Genomic DNA, 14,451 nt, shown 5'->3' with positions numbered 1-14,451 from the left:
AGTGTCAGTTTTAAATTAACGCCCTATTTATTATTATTTTTTTAATTATATGTCTTCTTACTTTGGTTTCCTCATGATTGCTACTTACATTGCATTATATTTAACCCAAATATGTCTAGCAACCCAGATGTTTAATACAGTTTCAGTGGTTTATACGGATATACCTATAAAAAAGTTAATAGAATATTTACTTAGTTGTGCCTATGTTTTAAATGCCCACAAATTTATTTGAAAACATGAAGCATGCAATGGTGTTCCTATAATTCAGAAAGTAAATTGTTGGTGAAAGGTGCCAGGGATGTTTTCGTTAATTTTACTGTGCCTGATGAGTATTACAACCAAAAAACTATGCAGTGCAAATAGTTTTATTTTTTTTTTTGTTGTTATTGGGTCTGCTTGTTACTTTATTGATGCTGTTGCAGTTCTGGCACTTTCCTCTTGCAGTACAGCTTTCATAGTTACATCTTACAAACAGTTCTTGTTGCTTTAACAGCAGCTTGTATTTCTTCATGTTTACATACGATGAATAGCTAATGCAGTATATACTGTATCAAAATTATTGAGTTGAAAGAATCCTAAAAGTAATTAATTTCTGGTAGGAAAATCAATTAAATTGAAATTGTTTTAAGTTAAATGTATATTAAAAAAGAGTCTATAAATGCCATCCCTCACTATTTGTATGATGTTTTATATCACACAAAACAATTTGTTTGGGGCAGTTTCAACACTTATCATTACAGGAATGATTTTATACTTATACTATAATTAAATACTGATGTCTATATCATCTTAGAAAATTAAGTGTTTAAAATGAAACCTCTTTTAGAATGTAAAATGTAGAAAAAAATTCTATTTGCTTTGTATATATTTTACTACACCAATTTTCTTTTATGAAAAAACTTACAAATGCAGCGTGATGAGAGTTCTCACATCACAACTAAGAGATTAACAATTTTTTTTCAAACAGGTAAATATTTGTGCTACAGAATTACAATAATAAGCCATTCCAAGTAAAAAGATATGTCACAAAAAAATTCCAGTGATCCACCTCTTGTGCAAATTTTTGCACTTATTAAAATGCCACTCAATAGTTCATAGCTGTTAATAACTGCCAAAGTCATTTAAACTTCACTTTCTATTCTGTGTACATCAGTATTGTTCCTGACAGATTGGAGTTGATTTGTTCATTCTCAGCAGTTTGTTTTTTTACCTCACGATGCCAAGTCAGAGACATACATTTGCCAGCTTAGTTGCAAATAGAACTTATGATTGAAGTTTTTTCCTTGAAATCATGATTTACGTTTTCTCTTTTTTACACCACTATTATTTGATCACATTTCACTCTTCCACATCGTTCACAATTTTGGTGTTGTTATTTGAAAATGAAGAAAATGGTTACAGTATTGAAGTAGGAAAGGTGTAACATAGGTTTTCCTCCGAATGCAGCACTGTGGCCAGTAGCCAGTGTTGTAGTAAGCTGAGCTGCACCTGAACTGTTGCAGGTACAACTTGGATGTAATATGCATGTCCAGCCCAATAAAGGTGGCCTTAGAGAAGCTGCTGCTGAAGAACCCCAACTTGAAGGCTGTGTTGATGGGGACTCGCAGGACCGACCCATATTCTGAGACTCTGAATCACTTTCAGGTGTGGTGAATGAGACCCTTGTTTTTATTAATAGAAATAGTCGAGACTCAAAAACTCAGAGCGAGTAGTTGTGAGATGCAATTAGACTAATTTGAGTTAAATTTACTTGACAGAATAAGACTACTGTATATTTTTAAAACTTGATACATATTTGGCATGTCCAACGTGCATAAAAACATGTACATTGATTTGCAAACATTTCACTGATTAATCTCGTTGATTGTGTTTTCTTATTTTTCATAAAGTAGGTTAATTTTACATGAATACACTGCTGAAAAAATGTATACAGTCAAACATCCACTTATGAAAATGTGCTAAGAACTGCTATATCCCAATAACAAACAACTTTCAATTCCCGGGCAAACCGATTAGCTCTTATGAAGCTAACAACTCTATTTAGTGGACATTCTGAAAAATACACATGGACATGTTTCCTTTTTAATTCTCTCAATAACACTCGCATATCACTACAGCATCATGATGGCGGTGATTTCAAAGGAAAAAAAAATGTGGTTTTTTTACATTTACGTAATTAGACATGTAAGTGTTTATTCATCTTAAAAACAAGCTGATTGTTTGGCTTTGGCAACAGCCATGACATTTACAATTTAGTTGGTACTGCCATGTGGATTTTTTACTACTAACTTAGTGCAGCCAACCTTATATGTGTTTTCATGTCCGTGTGCATGTCTCGCCAAACGTTAGAAAGTTATTTGTTTAATTTTGTGTTTTTAATTTGCGCAACCTCTGAGGAAATAAACGTCACAGACGAAAACGTCGTACACATCAAGAAAATATTTATGAGATGTGCACGATTAAGAAAAACATAGTATTCGTGATCTAGCAAGTAAATTTGATGTGGGGAAAAAACAAATATTAAAAATTATAGAGAGTAAAGATGAATTTACAAAATTGTGGATTAAGAGTTGTAACGTTTCAAGCAAACATTAATTTCTGGAAACTGAAGGATTAGCACTGGATATGGAAGGAACAAGTCAGTTGGAACTGTGTGTGTTGAAAAAAATGTAATGCAGAGGGTTTGAAAATACAGTAAACTCTCGATTATCCGGGCCTGGATTATCCGGTTTTCGGGTTATCCGTGCCTGATTTTTTTATGAAGTTGTAAAAAAAATGACGGGGTGTAGTTACGCCGGGACTGCGCTGCGTGTTTTTTTTTTTTCTGCTGTGTCAGAAAGCTATTTATCTGACCCTTCAGACCCTCGTTCCCCCGCCATCTTCACCCGTCAATTTGTCACACATTAAACCAAAAAGGAATGCCTTGACTGCTGCTTCAGGCTCAACTCCCCCCCCCCCCCCCCCTTTTCATTTTCTTTTTAAGCGTTCTTTTCACAGCGCCCGCTAAAAAAATAAAAAAAGGTCCCTCTACCTCTTTTACCTTTCCACACTCCTGACGCCTGGAAGAGGCATTTTTCACGCAGTTATTTACATCAGTTCTTCCAGGCACATTTGTTTTTGTAATCATGTCTGGTAAAAGGAAACGTAAAGTGCTGACAATAGCAGAGAAGTGAGAAGTTGTGGACAGGTTAAAAAAAGGAGAAACTGCCGCGAAATTAGCACAGGAATATTAAATTGGAATCCAAACCGTGCGAGACATTAATAAAAGTGAAGAAAAACTTTTGCAGTTTGCTAGTAGATCAGACAGTGTGGCAGGGCCTTCTAAACGTAAAAGCATGAAAACATCTACCCACGCACACGCACGCAACGAGGTCTCACACACGCACAAATAGAACAGGGCTCTCGTACACACGTACACACAGTGATCGGCGGGAGCGGAGAGGGGGGTGGTTTAGGAATTTCCCCTCTACCGGCCGAAGCAGCCAGTAACACAATGGAAGGGGGAGGGCTTCTTGTAACCGCCGAGCGCGCGCGAGAGAGAGAGAGAGAGAGAGAGAGAGAGAGAGAGAGAGAGAGAGAGAGACAGACAGAGAGCCTTTGTTTACTGCGTGAACCTTTTTTTCCTTCCAACTAACGGTATTTTTCCTTGTTTGAAGATGACATTTAAATCACTCTTTCTTACGAAAGAGCCAACAAGGAAGCACTCGTAATAACCAGATTAGTTTAGGATTACTATTTACGTAGTCAAACTGACGGTGCATTTCAAAACTCTCGTAACTTCGAAGGTCTCGTAGTATCCCATACTCGTAGTTATGACTGTAAAGTGCATCCTAATTTGAATAGGCTGAATTAACAAGAAACAATATCTTGCTGCGCGAGGTAGATAAATAAAATGCAATAGCTGGTAAGAGGGGGGGGGGAAGGTGTATAATATTGTGCTGTGGTTCAGACACTTATTTTGTAGTGACCCCTGATAATAGGTCGTTAAAAGGGTGGAGGGAGATGCTGAGTTGAGACTGCCGCCGCTCTCCCTCCCGCCGCCCTCCTGTAGCAATAAAGGGGACAGGAGAAGGATGGCGGCAACACAGTGCCAGTATTGTTTATGGTCCAATAAGCTGGGACACGGTATACAAAACCTTTGCTTGTACTCATAGAATTCTACTGAAGAGACACTCTTTTGCTAGTAAATACACCATTTTTAAGTGGTGAAACGGATTATCCGGGTTTTTTATGGGCATTCAATTATCCGGGCATCGGAAGGTCCCAATTAACACGGATAATCGAGAGTTTACTGTAATTGAAAATGAAACTCATTTGGAAACAAAATTGGTCACACAAAGGGCGCGGTTACACGTGAGTCTTAACTACTTCAGGTGAACATGTTCAGCTGTTGAGTGTGGTTACACACAGTCTGAACATGTTTCGTTTGAGGCCATTTCCCATTTAACTTAAACAGGTTGGCAGATTAGTTCAGATCGACATATCTTCTATATTAGCCTCTGATTGGCTGTTTAGAATATAAACAGTCCTTTGCAGAAATTCAAGATGGAAAGTGTTCCTGGCACAAGTTCAAGTAATATTTTACTGAATGCAACATAAAAAATGAACAGGTAATTATTTATATATATATATATATATATATATATATATATATATATATATATATATATATATATATTTTTTAATTGATCTTGACCTTAATTTTCTTAAAACTGAGATAGGTACTCTCGCTCAAAAAATAATAAAAAATAAGTTTATAAAATTTTACTGTGCATGATGTATGAATTCCCGATTTGTAAAAAAATATTGAGCAATATGAAAACACATTCCATTTCTGCTGATAATACTTTAAAAACAAGTGAGAAAAATCCCGCGTTTTCTGGATACAAAATAGAGACGATCAACAACACAGTCATTCGTTGACAGTAGACAATCGGTTTTAGCGCTGAACACACTTTTCAGCAACTACCGTGTAACCGTACACTTTCGCGTTTGTAAATGTGTTTACTTAAACATGTTCACCTGAATTAGTTCAGGGTCCCGTGTAACTGCGCCCAAAGATAACTATGATTGACTTTTTTTTTCAAATTAAGTACTCTACTTGAAATGTGCATGTGAAGATAGCTAAGTTTTAAGATGGACAGTTTTGTCATTATGTTCAATAGATTAGTAAATTATGATTTTTTTTTCAAACATGTTTTTTACAAAAATCAGCTAAGTTAGATTTTTTTTGGCAAGGTTAAGTATAACAATCTATTTCTCAATAAAGCACACTTCGCAATAGAGTACATTTTTTCTTTCTCCATGGCTGTCCGTTATTGAGAAATTTTACTGAACTTATATTCTGCTATTTATGTTTCAAAACACTAAAAAGTACACAATTTTATAATTGCCTGCTGTGTACCATAGGTTTGTAACACAGCAAACTACTAAAAGAAACTATTTTAATGTCTGGAATAAACTTTTTTTCTACCACTATGGCATTTGATAGTATCGTTGTTTGGCACAAGCACAAATTGATACTTTATGAATTCAAATTTGCGGATGGCTTTATTTTTGCTTATAAAAAGTTTTCAAATATTTTACAGCTAGTTAATGCTACTATTTTAAGAAAAGTGTAAAATTGTATTTTTCAGTACTCCTTTTATTAGATTAGACTGCAAAAGGCCATTTTTCTATTGCATGTCTTTGTTTAAACTCTATAGTCTAAGTAGGAAATTTGGTAGGAGAGCTTCTTTTTCATAAAATAATACAATTTGTAAAAAATGTTTATATCTTAGCATGTTTTTTAATCATTCTCTAAGAGGTTGATGTGAGACTTTAAGTACTGTAGTTACCTTTTCCGAGTGGTTAAGTTAGGTTAGTTACATTAAAAATACTGTGATATTTTGTGAACACTTGGTTAGGTTTTATTAAATTTAAAATATAGCAAAATAACCTAACACACATTATTTATATAGTATTTTTAATGCAGCTAACTAAACCTAATTTCGAAGTCCTTCACAACAATTAAGTTTTCTAGAATCCAGTGAGAATAAAATACTTAATTAAAAAAACATATAAATTGGTATGATTGATAATCATACATATTTGACTTATTCACTTAACACAAACTACATCAGTTAGAAGACATATATGGAACAACTCTGCAAGCATGTCCAGCACGTAAACTTTCCTGGGAGGGGGCAGGACAAGCTGGAGGGTTGGAGACGTGGATTGGTTGTCTGGGCCGAGCGTCACTTTGACTGGGAGGCACAGTTGGGGAATACCTTCCACCCCTCCAGCATTCCGGCCTGAACTGTCCACCACACAGGAGAGCGTTGTTCCGAACCCTCTTGCTCTGTCCTTGAGTCTGTAGTGCCGTGGTGTCGCGTTACATCCGAGGTACAGTCATTTACTGTAAGTCACTACTTTTTTTATGATTGCATTGCTCACCACCCCCAACATTCTCTCCCCCGAAGCAATCCGAGTTACCGAGTTCAACACTTGGCCTGGTTGTTCTTACCGGACATAACAATTGGCTGGAGAGATGTGTATGGCATTTGGTAGGAGTAATTTATTAAAAATGGAACAGAAGTCGATGAATGATGTGTCGCAAAGATGGCAGACCCACATGTAGCAACATAAACCAGCATATAATCACTTTGTAAATATTAGGGGACATATCAAATGTATTGGCTTTCCAAATGAATATTTAAGATAGTGAAACTACCCGGGAGTGTATTTGGTAAACTTTAAGTAGTCATTATAAAATAAAAAGTAATCACAAATTTTTAAATACCTAAAAAAAACTGGCATCACAATTATTAAAATTAATATTTTCCTTCTAAATTCCCAAAAGGATTAGTAGCACAGTGGTAGAGCATGTGCTGGGTAACCTCAAGGGGCTTGGTTTAGACTCAGTCACTGAAAATACTTTTTTAGTTTATTTTTTTAAATAATAAATATAATAATATAAAGGCAAATATTTGCACTTTCATAGAAGTATGAATGTTACAATTAATTTAACTCTTATTTTATTTATTCTTTGCCTTTCCTTGCCTTACATTCAATTTAACATGTTTTTCTCTATGATTCGCTTAATGTAATATGCTTTAGTTATTTTCTGTCGTTGCCCTGATTGCCTTAATTGATTGTAAAAAGAAAAAAGAAAGAACGAAAAGAAAACGAATATGAAATGAGGTTTGAAATAGTATTACTTCAGGAATGATGTGAATGTGCTGGACGAGCCATTACATATGAAGAATATTAGAAAATGGTGGAAGCCTCAATATTAATATTAGACAAATATCTGTATTGACTGATGTTATTATTTCTGCATGTTACATTTGTGAAGAAGAATTACTGATGCATCCCTAACTCAACTAAATGGCTGTCTATAAGCGTACTACTATGTTTAAGAAGAGATAGTCTCCAAATTCAATAGAAGTTACCAAAGCTGTTAGTTTCCATACAGCAGCGATTAGTTAATCAACAAAGTAATTTAACACAAGAAACTCAAAAGATTCTATGCTGGCCTGCCTGCCCGAAGGAAGTATGTCCAACTCGCAGACTTCTACGAAGTATCTGGAATCGAGAATATTGCAGACGCAGAGAACATCAGGTCCTATTGCACCAACGTGAGCCGATCCAGAAATGGCAAGTCCTGAAGGAAGGACGTTCGAACTGTTAGCAGTCACAGTTTCTGACCTACGCAGACCAAGAGTCCATCCGAGGAGGCCTTTAACGTTGTTATACCCTGGTGTCACATCATACCGAGGTGGATATTCTCCCCAATTGGTCGTCGAATTCTTCGATTTCCGTTAACAGTTGAAGACTAGAGCTGGGCCGATGCCGATCCCCGATCGTAATAATCGGCAGATTTTGTTAATTTTGCCGATCATAATGATCGGCAAAACGTAGCCGATTATTTGAGCCGATCATTGGTCTCCTACTGCAAACTTATAACATTGAATAATTACCTATACCTAACAACTTTCCATGTTTGTTTACGGTACTTTTCGGAAAGAAAATTCAATTATTCATCGAAAAATAATAGGATTTAATAATTTAAAACTAACACACACACAAAAAATATATAGCAATAAAGTAAACAAATAGCGTAAGTTTTATAAACATTGAACAGTTACAAACCTAAGTATCAATTTCCACGTATATTTACGGTACTTTCGGGAAAATAATTTACAAAGTTATTTCTTATCATTTACGAATCGAAAACTATGTATTTGTTTACCATTTATGGTTAATATTACCGCAATGGCGAATGGCGACTGTTGTTTAGGTAGGTTATGTGACGCCAGAGATTAGAGTGACGCGCATCGCGCGACGGAATTCGTACGAATTAATGGCGCTAGTAGTCTCGTGGTTAGTAAACAACTACCTCTTCCGGAATCTATCTATTTATTTTTTTTCTCGCTAAATATGGCCTATTGAAAGTTTTGTTTAGCAGAATTAATATTCTTATCCTGTTTAGTGGGAAATAGAGCTTATTTTTCTTTTGTATAAAAACCTGGTTGATGAAGAGTTTTGTTCCCCATTTAGTGGTATTTCGTATTCACAAATTAGCATACAATCTGGAATTATTGAAAGTTTGTTGGCGGCACTGGGGGGAAGGAAGGGCAATAAAATTATCATCGCTGACGTCTACTGGCACACGCGGATCACAGAATGACAGTGTTGTGATTAGGTGAAGATTTGGTTTGACCTTATTTATTACATTTTAAAGCAGTTAAGTGTGTGAGCGTGTGTGTGGTGATTTATAAGTAATCATGTTGCGATCATCCGGGTTCTCGTGTTCGAGACCGGGAGTGTATCCTAGCGGGAAATTGGCTCTTATTGAAATAACGTTCTGGGAGGGCGCCAGGCTAGCTCTGCGTCTAACCAAATTTGGGTTCTGTGGGTGCATTGCCCCTGCGTGGCCCGCTAGGACCGTCGGTGATGTTTACGGTTGGAGGGATCCCTGGCTGTTAATACGTCACAGGCCCTGTGCAGTATACCACGCTGATTCCTAGCTGGGGTAGGGAGACTCAACACAATAACATACACGGATTCGAACTTTATACTGTCGGTGACACGTCGCGCACGGAGTGTGCGGAGTGGACGTTTTATCGGCTCAACAGTTACAATTACAGTTAACACTTACACGACGTACATTGAATTACTCTACGAAATTACATTGAATTAACACTGACTGCTCTGACTCACTGTCACTAATTTAAGCCCTCACACCAGTCGAGGTTAAGGGGGGAGGTTGATTGGAGACGGCCAATCCCGAAAATTGCTAGTGTGGCGGCACCCGGGTCCACCTGTGTGGACCGCGGTCCGCAGTTAAATTAGGTGCAAGTTCTATGCGCAGCTGTCGTCGGTGCCTGTGCACTTGACGTTTAACAAAAAGTCACTTGTAGCGGGAGTCGGCCCGTGCCGTATGGCGAACTGCCCTGCGTAATGTCTAGTGCAGGGAGTTTATAGTTAAGCGGCTGGGTTAGGCCCTACACCGTAAAAAGACTGGGGACGCACGGGGAGTTTACGCAACAAGAAAAGATTTGGTTTAAATGACTAGTTATCAGCAATAATGTTCAGTGGAGACAAAGGGTGATGGCTCCCCGTGGAACGCACGTCTGCCCCGGTCCGCGAGTCGCTCGGTACTGGGATTTGCCCTTGGCGCGAGGGAAGGTCTCAGTGTTCTCTCGCGCCAAAGTTGCTAAAGTTATGTTATTCAGAAATTATTTTAATAACAAGAAGCTGAGAGTGGCTCTAAATTCGTACATTAATTATTAATGATTAATCTAATTGGCAGATACTCTTTAAGAATTATGGTTGACAAATTTACGTAAATTAAGTTTAATTAATAAGAGTCACACCAGAGACTGTTCATCACTTGTTGACTGCTCCAGTGGCTAGTTACACACAAAAAAAAGGGAGGTAATATTTACGTTACCACAACACTAATTAATTCAGGCTGAAGGCCGCAAAGGGGGCACTCACAAACTTGTTAATGTAAGTTTACACGTGAGTGACACTGGCACTCCTGCGTCGCACTTTCCTTAGGCGGGGGTTTTAATTACTAGTGTGGTTGTTATTAAATTATGTTTGATTATTCGTGAACTGGGGTCGAGGTGTTTAATTAATTAGACACAGCCCTTGATTCTACCTTGGCATAGAAGGCTCGCCTGACTCGGGTGGGCCATGGCTAGGGGTGCGTTCCGTTAGCGGGGTTGGATACTGGCGGGTGCAGGTCGGGCTGTGGGGTGGACTTCGGCGGGACGACGTCAATGTCAAAGAAAAGTAGTTGTGTCTGGGAATATTTCACCGTTTATAGTGATCCGTCAAAAGCAACGTGTAATCAGAGGTACTTGAAAGGCTCTAATCGGTTCAGAAGATCGGCAAGATCGGCAGCAGATGATCTGCATCGGCATGATCGGAAAAATAGGTGATCGGCCCAGCTCTATTGAAGACGAAACTAAATCATCTGTTTCTTAACTTGATAGCCATACCCATAATAACTTTAAAAACTTGAACTTAATTACGTAAGAAGCTACGTAATATCCTGATTTCATCCTCACAGACCCCAAATAGTTGAGAATATTTGTTTTGTTCTGTACTCATTTTATTGAGTCAACATCTGTAATTTACTATAATGGTGTCGACCCAGTGGTCCATTTGTCGAACGAATGAGTACACATAGTCAAAGCATTTTATTAATAATTATATATTGTGCCGCAAATTTGAAATAATTGGCAAAAATTTATTTTTTACCTTAAACCCCTAATATAAACTTTGTTAGCCCATTGTTTATCCTAATCAAATCTTTCCTACTAGAGTCCCGCTACGTTTTCCCAGCGCCGCAACTGAGAGCCTGGTGTGATTTCGCCAGCCAAGTATTAGACATAATTTTTCTTCCCGCCTCAGGCCACAAACGCGACAAGTAACAGTGTCTGGCTTCATGACTGAGAGTTCTTTTCTCAGCATCCTCCCAGGGCAGTCCTCTTCCCAGAGCTCAGCTTAGGTTAGCATCTCCAGTCATGCCCCATTCTAATGTTCCAAGGCTGTGTGGCACGGATCTTTAACGGATCTTTAACACTTTCCTCACGAGCTAGCATATCTCTTCCCTCCATCTTTTCCAGGGACTTCACTGAGAACACTGACCAGGCCTTTAACCTCGGCGAGCTACAATCAAGGACATCTCGCCCGTCGGTGAAAGGTCTGCCCTGGCCATCTCATGGTGAAGATGCCAACTATTTTACTTAAGTTCAACGGGCAGCGAGCCCTGTAGCGGCCGCCACCACATCTCTCTCTGTTTTCCTTTTAGCCCGACAGAGCGCAAACCAGTTGGTCCCATAAGGGCCAGGCTTATGCTAGTCCCTCTTGCAGGACTTTTGTGAACTAACCCAGAGTCTGTTTCTCCTGTAATCCGATAGAACACAGTACGCTACCTCCCAATGCCCCTTAAGTTAGGCCACCAGCCACCTTTGTAATTTTTTCTTCTGGTCGTCGGAGCGATCTCTCGACCGCCACCTCCAGCCAGAGGCCAGTTCCCCCACTTCCTAGGCCTCCGGGCCCCTAGCGTGAGTTTTAACTACATGCAGCCCAAAGGGATGATTGATTCGTCCTTCTGCCGTCACCGTGATCGTTTCTTCCTGGTGCTTCTCACCCGTACTGGTAAGTTTTGTGAATATTAGACCACAAACCACTTTTTTTTTCAACTCTGTAATAAGGTTGGGCTCACAGTCTTCTTTACCAGTGCAGAACTGTAATTTTTGAGCTTACCAAAAGCTTGGCTTGGATTATTTTCAGTATTTCATTTTGAGTGTGAAACTTTAACTTTAAAATCTGTGTCCTGTGAATTTCAGTAAGCAATTGCTTTTTGCACTGCAATTAATAGTTTACTCTTTTTACCATAAACTATTCTGAAGAATTGTATTTTCACTCACAGAAATAATTTTCTTCCCTGTAATTGTAAAGCAGATGATTCTTACATTCTATCTCTTCAACAGTAAGATCTTCATATCGCCTAGCTTCCAGAATTTTCTTGTGTACAATGCTGTTGCCATCAGCTATAACTTTGGCATACTTGATATGTATAACTACACTCTTTTCGAATCCTGCTTCTACTATTATTTTGGCTTCGATGCTACTTGAGAGCTACCTTGTTTAATAGCAGTCATATGAAGTGATACATATTCCTATTTTTCGCCCAAGTGCTAACATAACAGCATTTGTTTACAACTGCCATAAACAAAACATTTTTAATGCGATACTCTACTATCACAGTTACCCCATAGAATGCATCATATTTACATTTGTTGGAGTGTTTGCATCAACAGCCATCTACAACAGAAATTAGGAGAATGTTATTCTCGTCAACTTTACCAATGGCTCTCGCTAATTTATTTTCTTCACATGCATCTTACATTTTTTTCTGAAGCTGCTTTCTTCATAGCCATTACAGAAAACATTGTGGTGTTTCAAATATTTGCCTAAATGCTCATAACTCCAGCAACAACCTTTGATTTTACATCCATAACTGAATTATTCTCTGTATTATGCGTAGGAACACCGATATTCATGTCACACATATTACAAAAAATACAATATTGTGTGAACATCTTTTTCAGCTCTTTTTTTTATACACATGTTTGCATCCAATTGCTTCATTTTGCTGACTTGTTTCGGTGAGTTTTTGTAAGATATACATGTCATCGACAAATCTAACACTATAAACACTTATTCAATTTTCTCTTATTCATTTGAAAATACTCTTTCACCCTGGGAACAGCTACAGTATTTATTTACCTGTGTATGGGTAGCCTATTTTATGCCAATTTTTAGTTCAAAAAAGTGTAGTGCGATTCTTACGCAAATTTATAACTTTGTGTAAAAAAATTATAATTGCTGTGTGTCTTGAGTGTGTCTCTAAATAACTCTTCTTGTGTTGGTTTTTAATAAGTATGTTATGAGTAAGTATAAATTGTTTAGTTAAATATCTTAGCAGTGCATGAAAAGCACAGAATGGCGTCATTATGTTATGTCTGCCCGGCCTCCATGCCAGTCGCTGATGCCGGCGAGTGACGTGATTTGCTGGGCTGGCATTCGGCTGGAGGAGGGGAAATCTATAAATAAACTTGCCTGTTTGTGTAAGTGTGTGTAGTCATTTAGCAGTGGTGAAGGTTCTCCCTCCCTCCACCCTTCCCTCCAAATGTCCGTGAACTGGCAGAATCTTCATATGTCTATTTAGACAAGTTTTTAAGGCGCAACTATGACCCAACTTAATTTTTTTTTGAGTGAGATTCCTCAGCTTTCAGATGCAACATTCCATGAAAAAACTACAGCCATCATTGGTGGTTTGAAAGCCGCACTTCAAAGCCTGGCTTTTTACTTGCATGGTGGCTACTGTTGGAGTACCAAACAGTTATCTGCCCTTACATATGAAATATATTCATCCAAATGTGACATTTTCTTGGAGTAATGAATAAATATTTTGGCTGAAATATACAGAAGTATATGGTTTTTGAGTAACTGACATCTTTATATGCAACTAAAAACAATTTAGTTTTTGTGTACATAATAAATATGTAGATATGTATTATTCCCCCCTTCCCCCCATTACGAATAAAACAGTAGTAGCGATAGTAAAAGTATTAATAGTTTTATTCTCCAGTGAATGAAATGTAGTATGAAAAGTCACACTATAGTATAGATATTTTTAGTGCTTAAGTTGGTGTATTTAATAAATGCTAGTGGTCTTTCCAGTTTCTGTATTACACTGGGAATGGTGTATTGCTGTTAAATAAGGTGTAAAACAGGGTGCAATTTATTGTCACCAAAAGGCGATTACAAGATATTAGCATTAAGTATATTCGTAAAGTTAAATTAGAATATATCTTTATTTTTTAGTTTTAGCAGGTACAATTGAATTAAAACCAATATCACTGTCATAAAGCTAACCTGATAGCTCACTACGAAATTGTTGATAGGCCTACATCTACTCTCTGTAGTTGGCTCTTTCCTGCCCATAAGCTCGTCTGGAATATCAATGATTCCTTTGATGGTTCACCATAAAGAACATCCTGCCCTCGTCTCAAATAGTTTCAGAGGCAGTTGCATTTCTTTGTAAGACAGGGCTGTAGAGCTGAAACAGCCACATTTCGGTAGCAATTAGATTAAATGAAGTACTAATATTGATCAATTTATATAAATATACTGTTTCAAAAGCATGTCTGTTTTGGTATGTTAGTAGTTATACAAAGGAAAAAAAAAGTTCTGAACAGTTTTGAGGAAATATTTGAAGGAAAAAAAATTTTTGACAACACTTTGTAATTAGATTGTTTTTAGAGTTTGCTACCTACACAGCTCATTTTCAACGTACTGAGCATTGACTACGTTTTAGTTATTCTCTTTATCTGAAATGTCATTTTCTCTTGAAGAAATTTTTTCTGCTGTTTTTACTCCCTT

At 37.6% G+C, this 14,451-nt stretch overlaps 1 protein-coding gene across 4 annotated transcripts in view; it reads left to right on the top strand.

Annotated features, from left to right (window-relative positions):
- Positions 1-14,451, top strand: part of LOC134531160 (FAD synthase-like) — a 51,246-nt gene that overhangs the window by 17,988 nt on the left and 18,807 nt on the right. For 3 of the 4 annotated variants that reach the window (XM_063366783.1, XM_063366786.1, XM_063366782.1), the window contains 2 exons: positions 1,503-1,644; positions 11,124-12,915. In XM_063366783.1, coding sequence (XP_063222853.1) covers positions 1,503-1,644; positions 11,124-11,135 — 154 coding nt within the window. In that variant the 3' untranslated portion in view covers positions 11,136-12,915. Of the gene's footprint in view, positions 1-1,502; positions 1,645-11,123; positions 12,916-14,451 lie in introns of those variants that run through there. The other variant, XM_063366781.1, reaches the window with a different exon arrangement.

The sequence above is a fragment of the Bacillus rossius genome, chromosome 3, assembly GCF_032445375.1.
Source record: "Bacillus rossius redtenbacheri isolate Brsri chromosome 3, Brsri_v3, whole genome shotgun sequence".
NCBI classification, from domain to species: domain Eukaryota; kingdom Metazoa; phylum Arthropoda; class Insecta; order Phasmatodea; family Bacillidae; genus Bacillus; species Bacillus rossius.
Note: the sequence above shows the minus strand (reverse complement) of the source record. Positions and strands in the feature narration are given on the sequence as shown.